The 14,473-nt window shown below is 32.5% G+C and overlaps 1 protein-coding gene across 5 annotated transcripts in view; it reads left to right on the top strand.

Annotated features, from left to right (window-relative positions):
- Nucleotides 1-12,581, top strand: part of MACIR (macrophage immunometabolism regulator) — a 43,228-nt gene extending 30,647 nt beyond the window's left edge. For all 5 annotated transcript variants that reach the window (XM_031968774.1, XM_031968789.1, XM_012541014.3 and 2 more), the window contains one exon: nucleotides 10,056-12,581. In XM_031968774.1, coding sequence (XP_031824634.1) covers nucleotides 10,079-10,702 — 624 coding nt within the window. In that variant the 5' untranslated portion in view covers nucleotides 10,056-10,078 and the 3' untranslated portion in view covers nucleotides 10,703-12,581. The remainder of the gene's footprint in view (nucleotides 1-10,055) is intronic.
- Nucleotides 12,582-14,473: the final 1,892 nt, after the last annotated feature.

Below are 14,473 nucleotides of genomic sequence, written 5' to 3'. Positions count from 1 at the left end.
CATATCCTGTAAAGCTGTAAAGATAGGTTGTGTCTAGGTTAGGAAGACCATTTAAAGGTAATCAGATATATTTATTGATTTGTGAGGGAGACACTGGTGTTTATTGAGAAGGGTGAGTGACAAAGTCAGTTCTAAACTTAAGCCAAAAAAAATCACTTTGCCAGTAGTGTGGAAAATGTATTAAAGTGCTGAGAGATTTGAGGCACAGATAACAATTAAGAAGCTATTGACATATTCTAGACAAGAGCTGGTGAGGACCTGAGCTGACATATTGGTTGGATGAGTAGAAACAAGATATTGGATTTGAGGGATGCTTTGCAAGTAATAAGGAGCCACTCATGTATACATGATAAATGCATACCTCTTGTTGGAAGAGGGCCTCTAAGGCAACATTTTGCTCAAATTTTCTTTAATAGTTAACAAATAATAAGCACAGCAGAATCTTGTATTTTCTATATCTTGTAATCAATTATGTGATAAAGATGTGGACTCTTACAGAATAATATTTGCAAAAATCTGTCCTTTCTCTACTGATACTCTCATTAAGGATGGCCTTATCCAGCATTGTTACTACTGGGATTATATCCCAAAGAGATTATAAAGAAGGGAAAGGGACCTGTATGTGCACGAATGTTTGCGGCAGCCCTTTTTGTAGTGGCTAGAAACTGGAAACTGAATGGATGTCCATCAGTTGGAGAATGGCTGAATAAATTGTGGTATATGAAAATTATGGAATATTACTGTTCTGTAAGAAATGACCAACAGGATGATTTCAGAAGGCCTGGAGAGACTTACGAACTGATGCTGAGTGAAACGAGCAGGACCAGGGGATCATTATATACTTCAACAACAATACTAGATGATGACCAGTTCTGATGGATCAGGCCATCCTCCAACTGAGATCAACCAAATCATTTCTAATGGAGCAGTAATGAACTGAGCTAGCTATGCCCAGAAAAATAACTCTGGGAGATGACTAAAAACCATTACATTAAATCCCCAATCCCTATATTTATGCACACCTGCATTTTTGATTTCCTTCACAAGCTAATTGTACAATAATTCAGAGTCTGATTCTTTTTGTACAGCAAAATAATGTTTTGGTCATGTATACTTATTGTGTATCTAAGTTATATTCTAATATATTTAACATCTACTGGTCATCCTGCCATCTAGGGGAGGGGGTGGGGGGGGGTAAGAGGTGAAAAATTGGAACAAGAGGTTTGGCAATTGTTAATGCTGTAAAGTTATCCATGTATAAATCCTGTAAATAAAAGGCTATTAAATTAAAAAAAAAAAAAAAGGATGGCCTTAAGGTACATGTAGTTTATGTACATTCATCACTATTCTTTTTGTTCCTGACAAACTAATTTTTGTTTGTAAGCACAGATTTTTTGGCAACCTCCTTACTATGGAGTTCTTTAGCATACTCTACTTGGTAATTGTTAAAGCCTATTTACAAGCACCATGTGCCACACTATTTACTCATAGTTTCACTCCTAATTCTTCAAAATCTATTGTTCTCTATAAATTGCAGCCACATCCTACCCCAGTGGTATTAAAACAGTGGCATTCATATCAGGGAGAAGTTTGGAACCATTAAAGGAACTCTGAAATTTCCAAATTTTCTATAATCTTTTCTACATAAATACCCACATCTCCTGTAGTCTAGCCCCAATATTTTCTTTAATTTTTCTCTTCTTTGATTTGGGACTTAGTTCAGTGTCCATTTAATGCAGTGACAGTACAGAAGATATAAAAGGATCCTGATGATGTGATTGGCATCTTGATTCTGTGTGGAAGCCAAAGCTATTGGCAGTTGCCTACCATTCTGTGCCAGAGTCGTCGTAATGGTCTAAATCTTTGTCACGGAGAAACCACTGGAGAAAAAGGAAGAACAAGTGTTCCAAATTCATGCATCATTTCTCAGGTCCATTGTGTATTATATATTCTTCTCTCTTGGAGGGAGCTCAATCAAATCAGTGTCTGCTGGGTATTTCCATTTAAATGTCCTTAGGTGTACTTGACTCAGAACTGTAAAGTCATCTTTGTCTATTGCTCTCATCTTAATCCAGTTATCAAGTCCTATAGAAATTTTTTTTCATTTCCCTACCATAAGTACCTTATTGATTTATGCCTTTATGACTTTTAATATATTCTTAACTGGGTTCTCTGCTTACATTGTCTTTTCCTTTAGTTCCGACTACATGTTGCTACCAGGTTAATCTTCCTCAAATTTTAAACCATTCTTATCATGTCTCTTTCCTGTCCATAAAACCTTTGGTAGTTCCCTATGACAATTAGATAAAGTCTGGATTTCTTAACTTGACATTCAAGGCTCTTCATGTTCATGTCTGCTTAGCTTTTCAATATAATTTCCATTTATTCTTCTACCTGAAACACACATTTCAGTCAAAATGATTGATTTATTTCCCCCCAAACTCCTTGTATTTTTCTACATTTTTACTTTTGCATATTTGCCTTTGTCCTAGGTGTTCTCCCCCATTACACCTACTTGACTTCTACCCAGCTTAAAATCTATTTCTCCATAATCTTTTCTCCATAAATACCCACATCATCCTGAAGTGATCTCTTCCTCCCCTGAACTCCCAAACATTCATTGTTTAAACCATTCAATTTGTAGTTAATTATATATTGCCTTGTGACACGTGTTGTTGTGAACTGTTATTTAAGTTTTCTATTTATATTTAACTTATTATATATTTGTTTTGTTTCCTCAAGTAGATTTTTACTTCCTTGAAAGTATAAACTGAATTTTATACTTCATTGTTTCACATCACCTAAGACAGTAGCCATTACTCAAAAACTACTTATTTTTAAAATTTACTTTCTTCTCAGTTCCACTTAGGACTTTAAAAATGGAAACCGGAATATGCAAGTATATAAATAATATGGTAAAATAGTTCAACTTGAAATTTTATTATGGATGTGAAAAATGTCCAGTTCAGTTAACATTTGCTTTTATTGTATGTGCTCCAATTCTTAAGAAGTTATTTGAGGAAGTTTAAAAGATTAAAACTAGTTTTAATTTGAAGAGAATGCATCTTAACTCAGAATCATGGTCACATGAGAACTGTCTTCAGTAGCCTGTAAGTCATGTCTCTTAACTTACCTTCTTTAATTGCAAATTCTTGTTTCTACAATACAAATTTACTATTTGGGGTGAATTAGCCTGCAATGAAATATCTTTCTAGTCAAACTTATATTGAATAGGACAAACCTCTATATCATTCATGCAAAGAGCATTCAGCCTTAGAAATTTCTTAGGGAAGCAGGAGGAGGGATGAGTAGGAGAGACAACTTTACTAGCAGCCTGTTATTTTCAAGTACTAATTGTTATGAAGATTGCCTTTGTTAAAACAGAATCCTTCGTTCCGCAGCTTCTACCTCTTGTTCTAATGCATCTTTTATGTGATGTTTTCAGATACTTGGAGATATCTGTCACGTTCCTCTAAAGCTTCATTCCTTAACTAATCCTTATATAGTTCAGTCTCTTTATTTTCCTTAAATTCCATCCTAATTGTCATCTTCTGAATCATATCCATGTTCTTCCTAAAACATGGTACTTAATTGAACCTAACACACCATATGTGTTCCAACAGAGACAGAATAGGATAATAATTTTCCCATTGTGGACATGTTACTTTTAATGTAGAATGAATCACATTTTTTTCCCTTTGGCTATCATGTTATAATGTTGACTTATGTTACATTTGACTCATTATATACATACAGTAGTTTACTAAAACTCCCTGGTCTTTTCCATAGGAATTATTGTCTAAATATGCCCCCTTCTTCCCATTTTGTACTTATAAGGCTGATTTTTTTGAACATACATTTTAGACTTAATGTTTTTCTCTTTTTAATTTCAACTTATCTCTAATTTATAGTATTCATAAAATTGTGTAATCATCTCTTTAGTACTATGTTGTAGATAGTAGAAGTATCCTGGTTGTCTCTTTTCCTCTTAGCTTTGTGTTATTTGCACTTTTGATAAGCATGACATTTATGCTTTCATCCAAGTCATTGATAAAAATAGTAAATAAATAACATAAGGCCAAATATAGAGTTCTAGGACACTTCACTAGAAAAACCTTTGGATTGACATTGGATCTGATCTTATAACTATTTCTGATTCTCCCTAATTGGCCATATAGCCCATGTCTCTCCATCTTATTTTCATGAATAAAATGAGATACTTAATGTGAGATTTCAGAAAAGCATTTTACATTGTCTACAGTATTCCCCTGATCTACCTGTTTAGTAAATCTGTCAAAAAGGGGAAATTAGAGTTAGCTTGGAGTGATTTATTCTTGATAAAATCACATTACCTCTTAGCAGTTATCATTTCCTTTTGAAAATGATGAAATGAAAATGAAAATCTTTTAAATTGAATTCCTGTTTCTTTAATGCTGAGTCACCCCTCCCATTCTCCATAACTTTTCACATTCATAAACTTTTTTATTTTAAAAACCTTGGGATACAGTTTATTCAGGCCTAATAACTTATTTATGGTAGCTAGGTGGTTTTTTTTTTTTAACTGTCTTCCTACTTATCTTTTTCAGCTTCTTGTTATTTTTTTAAATTGATCGTTTAATTTATTATTATAGCTTTTTATTTACAAAACATATGCTTGGGTTAATTTTTCAATACTGACCCTTGAAAAATCTTCTGTTCCAAATTTTCCCTTCCTTCCCCCCATCCCCTCCTCTAGATGTCAGGTAATCCATTACATGTTAAAATATATGTTAAATCCAATATATGTATACATATCCATACAGTTATCTTGCTGCACAAGAAAAATCAGATTCAGAAAGAAAAAAAAAACCTGAGAAGGAATACAAAACTGCAAGCAAACAACAACAGAGTGATGCTATGTTGTGGTCCATACTCAGTTCCCACAGTCCTCTCTCTGGGTGTAAATGGCTCTCTTCATTACAAATAATTGGAACTGGTCTTAATCTTCTCATTGTTGAAGAGAGCCACATCCATTAGAATTGATCATCGTGTAGTCTTGTTGTTGCCATGTATAATGATTTCCTGGTTCTGCTCATTTCATTCAGCATCAGTTTATATAAGTCTCTCCAGACCTTTCTGAAATCATCCTGTTGATCATTTCTCACAGAACAATAATATTCCATAATATTCATGTACCATAATTTATTCAGCCATTCCTCAATTGATGGGCATCCACTCAGTTTCCAGTTTCTTGCCACTCACTACAAAGAGGGTTGCCACATTTTTGCCCATGTGGGTCCCTTTCCCTCCTTTAAGATTTCTTTGGGATATAAGCCCAGTAGTAACACTGCTGGATCAAAGGGTATGCACAGTTTGATAACTTTTTGGGCATAGTTCCAAACTGCTCTGCAGAATGGTTGGATCCATTCATAATTCCACCAATAATGTATTAGTGTCCCTGTTTTCCCACATCCCCTCCAACATTCATCATTATCTTTTCCTCTCTTCTTAGCCAATCTGACAGGTGTGTAGTGGTATCTCAGAGTTGTTTTCCTTTGCATTTCTCTGATCAGTAGCGATTTGGAGCACCTTTTCATATGACTAGAAATATCAATTTCTTGTTATTAATAATTTTTGATCTTTCAGTCAGAATATCATTCTGTTGGTCAGTATTCATTAAATGTCTGCTATGTGCTAGACATGGTGCTAAACACTAGGGATACAAACATAGCTCTTGCTCCCAAAGAGGTCACAATCTAATGGAAAAGTAATCATGAAGACAATTATGTATAAACAAGTGATGTAAAGGATAATTTGGACATCATTAACAGAGGGAAAGCACAAGAATTAAGGGGAATCTGAAAATACTTCTTGTAGAAGATAGGGCTTTAGCTGAGACACAAGCAGGACTGTTAAATTATAGACTATGTACAGAAATTAACTTAGCAAAAATATTTGCCTAAATGGACAAATAATTATAGTTAGAATTTTGTTTTCCCAAAAATAGGTCAGGGAAGCTTTTAAATTAAATTCCCTTATAGAAAATGCAAAAATAAAATAACATTTTACATTGTCTAAATCTTGAAATTCTGAATGGGCAAAGTCTGAATTTATGATCTTTTAATAGATTTGCAATTTAGCAAGGACAGTTTCAATGAAATTCTTCCCTGGGTGAGGACAAGGAAAACATCATTTTCTTTCTTTCTTTCTTTTTTTTTTAATAGCCTTTTATTTACAGGATATATGCATGGGTAACTTTACAGCATTAACAATTGCCAAACCTCTTGTTTCAATTTTTCACCTCTTACCCCCCGACCCCCTCCCCCAGATGGCAGGATGACCAGTAGATGTTAAGTACATTAAAATATAAATTAGATACACAATAAGTATACATGAGCAAAACGTTATTTTGCTGTACAAAAAGAATCAGACTCTGAAATATTGTACAATTAGCTTGTGAAGGAAATCAAAAATGCATGTGGGCATAAATATAGGGATTGGGAATTCAATGTAATGGTGAAAACATCATTTTCTAATGTGTTTTAGTTCATAAAACTTTGGTGATAATTAATGGATTCAATAGAACCAGGCATCTTCAAGTTTATATACCAGCATATTATATTATCCACACTATACCAGTGATATACCAGTAAAATGCCATTAGAAACAGGTGGATGCTGCTTTAAAAAAAAATTGACATAGAGTTCTGTTTACCTTCAATAGTAATGTTAGATTTAGAGTTAGAAGACATGAATTTGAGGCTTAAGGTACACCATATATACACTGTGTGATCTTGGACAAATCACTTTTGCTTCTGCTTCTTCCTCTACAAAATGAGGATAATAACACATTCATTATCTTCAAAATTGTGTTAAAATGTGTATTTTAAAACTGAGGAGTACCAAATAAGTGTGGTTCTATTCAGAATGTTGTTAAATGGTACATTCTGGTTAAATGAGAATCTGGGTAACTGGGAATTGTCATATACAGTAAATATAAATTTTCAAAGATTTAATATATCATAGAACATGCTAAAATTATTCAGGATGTTGTTTGAATCTCTTGTTCAGATGACAGTCTATCTTGGTCAGAAGTTGTTATTTTTTATAAATACTAGTTATAATTGTATCAGATTTTAGATATAATAATAGTAGAAAATTGGTATAAATCTGTACTAACCTGATACCTATTGCTTTCCCTCCTATAAAGAAATAAAAAAAATGTATAGGAAAGAAGAATTCTGATCATCTTTACTTTCAAATTTGAATTATTGATATAGATAGGAATTTAGTGTATTTGATATTCTTATTTAGGAACAAGATTAATGAGGAAATTACTGAAACATAGTTGAGAAATTTATGAAAAAAATTCTTCAGAATACCTAAAAGCATAAGTTTCTTTTCATTTATTTTTATTACTTAGATTATTTCAGTATATAGGAATGAAAAGGGATTGTATATGAAACTAAATTTGTGTTATATACTTTGCTTTGTAATATGGCAGTAACAGAACTTCTTTGCTTGCCTGTGTCTCCTTCTGATATTCCCTCTATTTGTTTTAGAAACTGTTGCATTGATGCTCCCCTTACTACTTTTATGGGCATTATCACTTTTTCACCCGCCCTTTAGCAAATATGTACTGTCAAGCAAAAATAAATTATCAAGTCTGAATCTCAAGTCTGTTACCTCTCTGCAAAGAAATGGGAAGCCTGTTTTAGCATCAATCTTCATCATCAGACCAGTCATAGCTGGTCATTGATCAGATTTCCAAAGTCTTTTAGAGTTGTTTTCCTTTACGTTTTTTTGATCATTGTGTAAATTGTTCTCCTGGTTATGCTCACTTCACACAAATATCCCTATGTTTCTCTGAATATAATATTTCTTTCAGCATAATATATTTATTTGTATGCCATAATTTGTTTGGCAATTTCCCCAGATGAAGTTTCTGTGGTAAATTTGTACTTCACAAATTGCTATAGTATAGTATAATGGATAGAGGATTATATTTGGAAGATGTTCTTATTCTACAAATAAGGGAAATGAGGCCCATTGAGGTAAAATGATTTAACAAAGGCAAATAGCAGATCACCTAGTTGGGCTTAATGTTCTCTTCTCTAAAGTGTTTGCAGTCCTGAATCCATAAACCCATGATTTCTAGAAGGATAGTTGAATATTGAAGATCAGAGAAAATTTATGCTGTAAATGTTAGTCTCAAATTCATATATCCATTTATATATTTATTTATATATTCATTTATCCATTATATTATATTATTTATATTATATTATTATCCCCATATATCCATTTCTTACATGTGACTTTTTCCTGTCCGGTCATAAAACTATCACTTTAGTTCAGCTCTTCATCATCTTTTATGTTATCTTTAACATCATCTTTTATGTTATATTGTAACAGTTCCCTAATTGGTCACCTTATCTCAAGTATCTCAGTCCATCTTACACACAGCTGCTTAAGAAATTTTTCTTAAGCTCAGATCTGACCTTGTGGTTTCCAGTTCCTCTAGGATAAAATAGAAATTCCTCTGTTTGTCTTTTAAAAGCCTGAATAACCTGTCTTCAGCCTGTCTTTCCAGGCACATTAGACATTACTTACCTTCCAACACTCTTTGAATCAAGCAAACTGGCTTTCTTTCTGTCTCTCACATAAGATACTTTATTTCAGATTTCTGTGCATTTCCCAGTCTTTCCCTTTTCATTTCTACCTTGATGTAGCTCAAGTATCATTTTCTACAATGAACTTCAGTAATTCAAGAACATATTTATTATGTGTACTGTCAGTTTATTCTTTGCAAACAAGTACATAATAAATACTTTAACATAATATTAAAATACAAAAGTATTTGTATAACTCATTGAGGATATAGAAAAAGGAGATTTGTAGATTTATGTGTTTTGTGGTTAGGGAAGGGATTAAGTGTTGTAGAACTAAATTTAAAGATTAAAGAGATGGTAATTAATTATTTTTCTCCTCATAAGCACAATTAGAAATTATCTGCCTCAGATCCTTTTTGGACATAGATGGACTATTCTTGCCAAATAAATAACTAACCGGAAATGATGGTTGATGTCAATAGCTGGATCTATATTTTAAACAGATGTATAAAAAGAAAGCTGAATTCTACGTAATTAAAAAACCAGTGATGGTTCAGGAGACCATAATAAAACAACATTTCTTTCTCCTTACAACGGGGGTGATAGAGGGGCTTTTGGGGCAGTATGTTGTTCATACATGTTTAGATGTGGCCATTTTGTTTATGTGTAACTTTTCTCTTTATTTAAAAAAAAGAGTTTTTAATCTGAAGGGATGGTAAAGTTTTACCTCCAGAAATAGTTGTGCTGTTAAGACAGAGCACCATAAAACATTCTTTAAAAAAATCAGGTTCTTGAGAATCTGAAATTGCATGTTTTCAAGGAATGCAGTTTGATATCTTTCTGAAATTTTGTTTGGTTATGTCTTAGTTTGGGAAAGTTAGATAATGCAGTGAATAGAGCACCAGGCTTGGAATTTGGATTCAGTCTGTGTGATCCTGAACAAATCACTTCACCTTTATTTGCATCAATATATTCATCTGCAAAATGAGGGGAATAATAGCACCTACTTCCCAGGTTGTTATAAGGATCAAATGGGATAATAATTAAAACATTTAGTACAGTGTCTGGCACATAGTTTTATATAAATGTTAGCTATTTTTAGTACTTGAGTGGTAGAAATGTTAACTATTAATAATAATTTCCTGGATGTTGAATGCTGCCCTAACAACTTTACTTTCTGTGAATTGGTAAAAATATATATTTTCTTCTTTGTTGTACTTCAGAACTAAATATTTTAGAAGCACTTCAGAACTTAGTTTCACTTGATTGATAAGTTCTTGAAGGCAGAAATGTAGTAGCAACTTTATACCTGATCTGAGATATTTTACAAAATGAAGGATGAAATCTGTCACAGGAGTATTGATTGTGTTTCTGTCAAGTGTTATTTCAGGTTTCTCAAAATGATCCAGCTTAGCTAAAATTTTTCAATGCTCTATTTTCTAATCTATGTCTGTTTTATTTATAGGGCTGTGCAGGCTGGTACTTAAAATGGAAGTAGACATTAATGGAGACTCCAGAACTACCCTATCTACCCTTCCTTTACCCGTGTCGGAGGTGAGTTCCCCAGGAAAAGCTGAAACAGAAAAGCCTCGGTGCTCTAGCACTCCCTGCTCACCAATGAGACGGACCGTGTCAGGTTATCAGATCCTTCATATGGATTCTAACTACTTGGTTGGCTTCACAACTGGTGAGGAGCTCTTAAAGTTAGCCCAAAAGTGCTCAGGAAGTGAAGAGAATAAGGGGGAATCCATGCCTACCTTGCGTTCCAAACAGCTTGAAACAGGACTTGCACGTTCCTCTCGTTTATACAAAACCAGAAGTAGGTACTACCAGCCATATGAAATTCCTGCTGTTAATGGAAGGAGGCGAAGACGAATGCCCAGCTCAGGAGATAAGTGCACTAAGGCTTTACCTTTTGAACCTTACAAGGCTCTTCATGGCCCTTTACCTCTTTGTCTTCTCAAAGGTAAAAGGGCTCATTCAAAGTCACTGGACTACCTCAATCTAGATAAAATGAACATCAAGGAACCTGCTGACACTGAAGTACTGCAGTATCAACTTCAGCATCTGACCCTCCGAGGGGACCGTATGTTTGCTAGAAACAACACATGAATTGCTTTTATGGGAGGGTAAGCCAATTCTGGGTTGGTTTCACTTGGCTGCAAAAATCCTAGAAATGAATCTCCAGCATCATAGGAGGTTAATCAGCTAAGTGTTCTTGGAACAACAACAACAACAACAACTATAACAACAAAATTTGAATAAAATTTTGAAAATGGAAGCAAAATTTACAGGTGTTTGGGAGGAAAGTTATTCTAGAACAAATGATCTCTAGGAAAATCAGAATGACTTTGATTGGTAGGCATAACTATAGGTAGCAAAAACAGACTTCAATAGATAAACATAAAGTCTTTATGATGATTTGACATGCAGCTTGGAGATGGAATCTGCCTAGTTGTTGTTAACTTGGTATGACATACTGGAAATTTATATCAGATAAGTACTCAATAACTTCTTAATTTCTTTCTGTATTTTATTATGATATATAGATATATGTATGGTAATGATATGTTTTTGAAATTGAGAACCTGACTATTGCTGTATTGGACCATTTTTTATTTTTAAAAATTCAGTTTAATGTTTTATAACTGATTTTGCACTGGAAAAAATAACATTTCAGATGGACAAGAAAATCTTTGTTCACTTGCTTCAATAATGTTATTGAACAATTTTTAGAAATTTCCTCTTGGAAATTTATTGATCTTCCCTATTGTTGTAAAATATTTCTTTAAAGTATATCTTAATAAAATTAAATTTGAGATACAAGATATTTATTTTACCATTTATGAGGGTAGACTTCTCCAGGAAGTTTACGGTATGAGGTTTCAAAAGTTGAATAATTTCTTTTTACTTCTAAATTCAGAATTGAAATTCACCTGAAACATTATGAGGTACAAGATTTGGTTTGGTTTTTTGTTTTTGTTTTTGATTGTGGATTATAGTTATGATACTGACTGCATCTGATTCTTAAAAGAGTGAAACTTTTAGAAATGAAGTCATGATTTCTAATACTGAATATTTAAATTAATATTGAAGTGATATATTTCAGCATGGCATTAAAATAATTTCAGTTTTAGCTGTGCATAGCACAGACATTTTTATTGAAAACCTAGCTTATAAGATTAGTTTGAAGGCATAAAATGCTTCTGCAGTCTTAATGGGTTAATCCTGGATTAGCTAATAATTTATGTCAAATGCACTGGTTCAATTTGTGGCTGAAGAAATAATGTCCAAACATTAATAACAAATACTATTCAAACTGGGCTTGAATATATTTTGAAAATGTATGTAACTTAACCTTGTTTTGTAAAAGTTCCTATTTTATTTTATTTTTTTGCGGGAGGGGGGCAGTCTCTTAAAGGTGCAATTTATTACTGAAGTGGCATTTCTGGCAGCATTTAACATTTTATTTTGGAAGGCTGGTGAATGATTTCATGGTTAGGAACTTTGTTTATGAAATAGGGACATCTTTTAATTGATGAATTGCTCATTCCTGGTGCAATTGCAGCCATTTTTTAACCAGACTGAGTAGTAAGCTCTGGAGTTGAGCATGTGCTATAAAATATACACTAGGAATGTTTTTCACTCATTTTTATTATACCTCCGCTGTAGTTAGCTACAGTAAAGAGCTTTGAAATAGTTTGCCTACATCCTGCTGATTTGATCAGAGTTGTTTTGCTGGAAATATTTTCAGCTTTTGTACATTTTCAAGTAAATTGCACCTTTTTTAAACTTATTGCATTAAAGAATAATCTCCAAGATAAACTATATATCTATACCGTCATTAGTTTGACAAGAAATAGAATACTGTCAGATGCCAAAGAGAGGTGGGGTTTTATGTTTAATGATTAAACAACCATTATTTATTAATGATTTACCCTATGGAACTGTATTGTTTCTGGTTATGAAATAAAAGGGTAATGCAAACATGCATTGTTGTGTAGTATTTTAAATGTGAATTATTAGAAATAGATCAAGCATACTCTTAGAGATTATATCACAAAGAAATTTTAATTTTTGATGCCCAACTTTGTTTAAAAAAATTAGTTTCAGTATACATTACATCTATTAAAGAGCAAAATCTCATCTATGTAAAGCTTGTTGGTATCTCTACTTCCCCATCTAACTCTATTTGCTATTATTTTAATCTATCATTATATTTCACTAAAATATATATTTATGTGCACATAAATACATGTCTAAAATGTGTAGTGTGTGTGTGTGTATGTAATGGCATCTACAAAATGTTGATTTCCCTCAATTACTTTCTTGTCTCATTTCTTCTAAATCTAAAATCAGAATTCTTTATATTTATGTAGTTACTATTCTTGTGATGCTTTCCAAATGTTTTAATAGTAATTATTATTATTCATGTCTAAATATTTTAGTGTTTATTATTATTCATTATAAGTAGTTATAATTCATGATATTTTTCATTTCAAGTAGAGATAATGAATAATAATAATGGTCCCTTCCTGGAAGACAAAGGCATTGAGACATAGTAGATAGAGCATGAGTCTTGCAGTTAGAAGCACTTGGGTTCTAATATTACTTTGAGACACACTAGCTTTGTAACCTTATGCAGGCCATTTAACCTCAGAGTCCTAGGCAACACTCTTGCTGCTTCTGTGAATTGAAAAGTGTGTAGTTTGCTCATCAGAAGTTCTTTATATCCTTTCAGGAAAGGGATCTTTGAAGTCAAAAGCATTTTCATAATAATACCAAGATATTTTATTTTCTAATACAGTACATATCACTATAACTCACATAAAAAAGCTCTTTAGGAGGTCCTCAGTAATTTTTAATAGTATAAAAGGGTCTTGAAAACAACAAGATAAATTCCTTTTTGACAATGGGCTCTAAAGATCTAATTTAAAATTAAAAAAATTTTTTTTCTTCAATTACAAATAAAAATTATTTTTAACATTTTTTAAAGTTTTGAATTCTAAATCCCATCTTTCTTTCTTTTCCTTCCTTGAAACAGTAAACATTTTGATATAGGTTATATAGATGTAATCATATAAAACATTTCCATGTTAATCATTTTGCATAAGAAGAGTAGGAAGGAAGTGAAAAATAATATGCTTCAGTCTGTATTCAGACAATATCAATTCTTTCTCTGAATGTGGATAGCATTTTTTATTATAAGTCCTAGAACAACTAAGTCACTCAGAATTCTTTACCATGTAATTTTGCTGTTTCTTTGTACAATGTTCTTGTTTTGCTTACTTCGCTTTGTATAAGTTTTTATAACTCTTCCCAGGTTTTTCTGAAATCATCCTGCTTGTCATTGCTCATAGTAATAATACTCTGTGATAATTATATGCCACAATTTTTTCAGATATTTCCTAATTGATGGCATTCCCTCAATTTCCAATTCTTTACCCCACTGCAAAGAGAGCCACTATAATTATTTTTGTACAGACAGCTTTTTTTCTTCCTTCCCCCACTTAAAAAAAAAAAATCTTTTTGGGATACAGACCTAGCAGTGGTATAGTTCCAAATCGTTCTCTATTCACAATTCCACCTGTAATGTATTAGTTTTCCCTTATCCTCTTCAATCCTCTATCAATGTCCTTTTTAAAAAAATTTTTTTATCATCTTAGCCAATCATTTTGTATGCGCTCTAGAGATGTATTTTTGAAAGCTCAGTGGAAAAGCCAAAAAGGGTGGTAATATGGGAAATGTTATAATATCTGCTTTATTAGTCTGATCAAGAAATTTTATTTTTGGATCACAAACACAGTTAAAAATTTTCAACTATTTATTAAATCATCTTTCATTATTTAAAAGTAACAATTATTTTTCAACTCTCTTTCTTGC

Source organism: Sarcophilus harrisii, chromosome 1 (genome assembly GCF_902635505.1).
Source record: "Sarcophilus harrisii chromosome 1, mSarHar1.11, whole genome shotgun sequence".
NCBI classification, from domain to species: Eukaryota; Metazoa; Chordata; class Mammalia; order Dasyuromorphia; family Dasyuridae; genus Sarcophilus; species Sarcophilus harrisii.
This window is presented reverse-complemented; position numbering and strand designations above follow the sequence as displayed.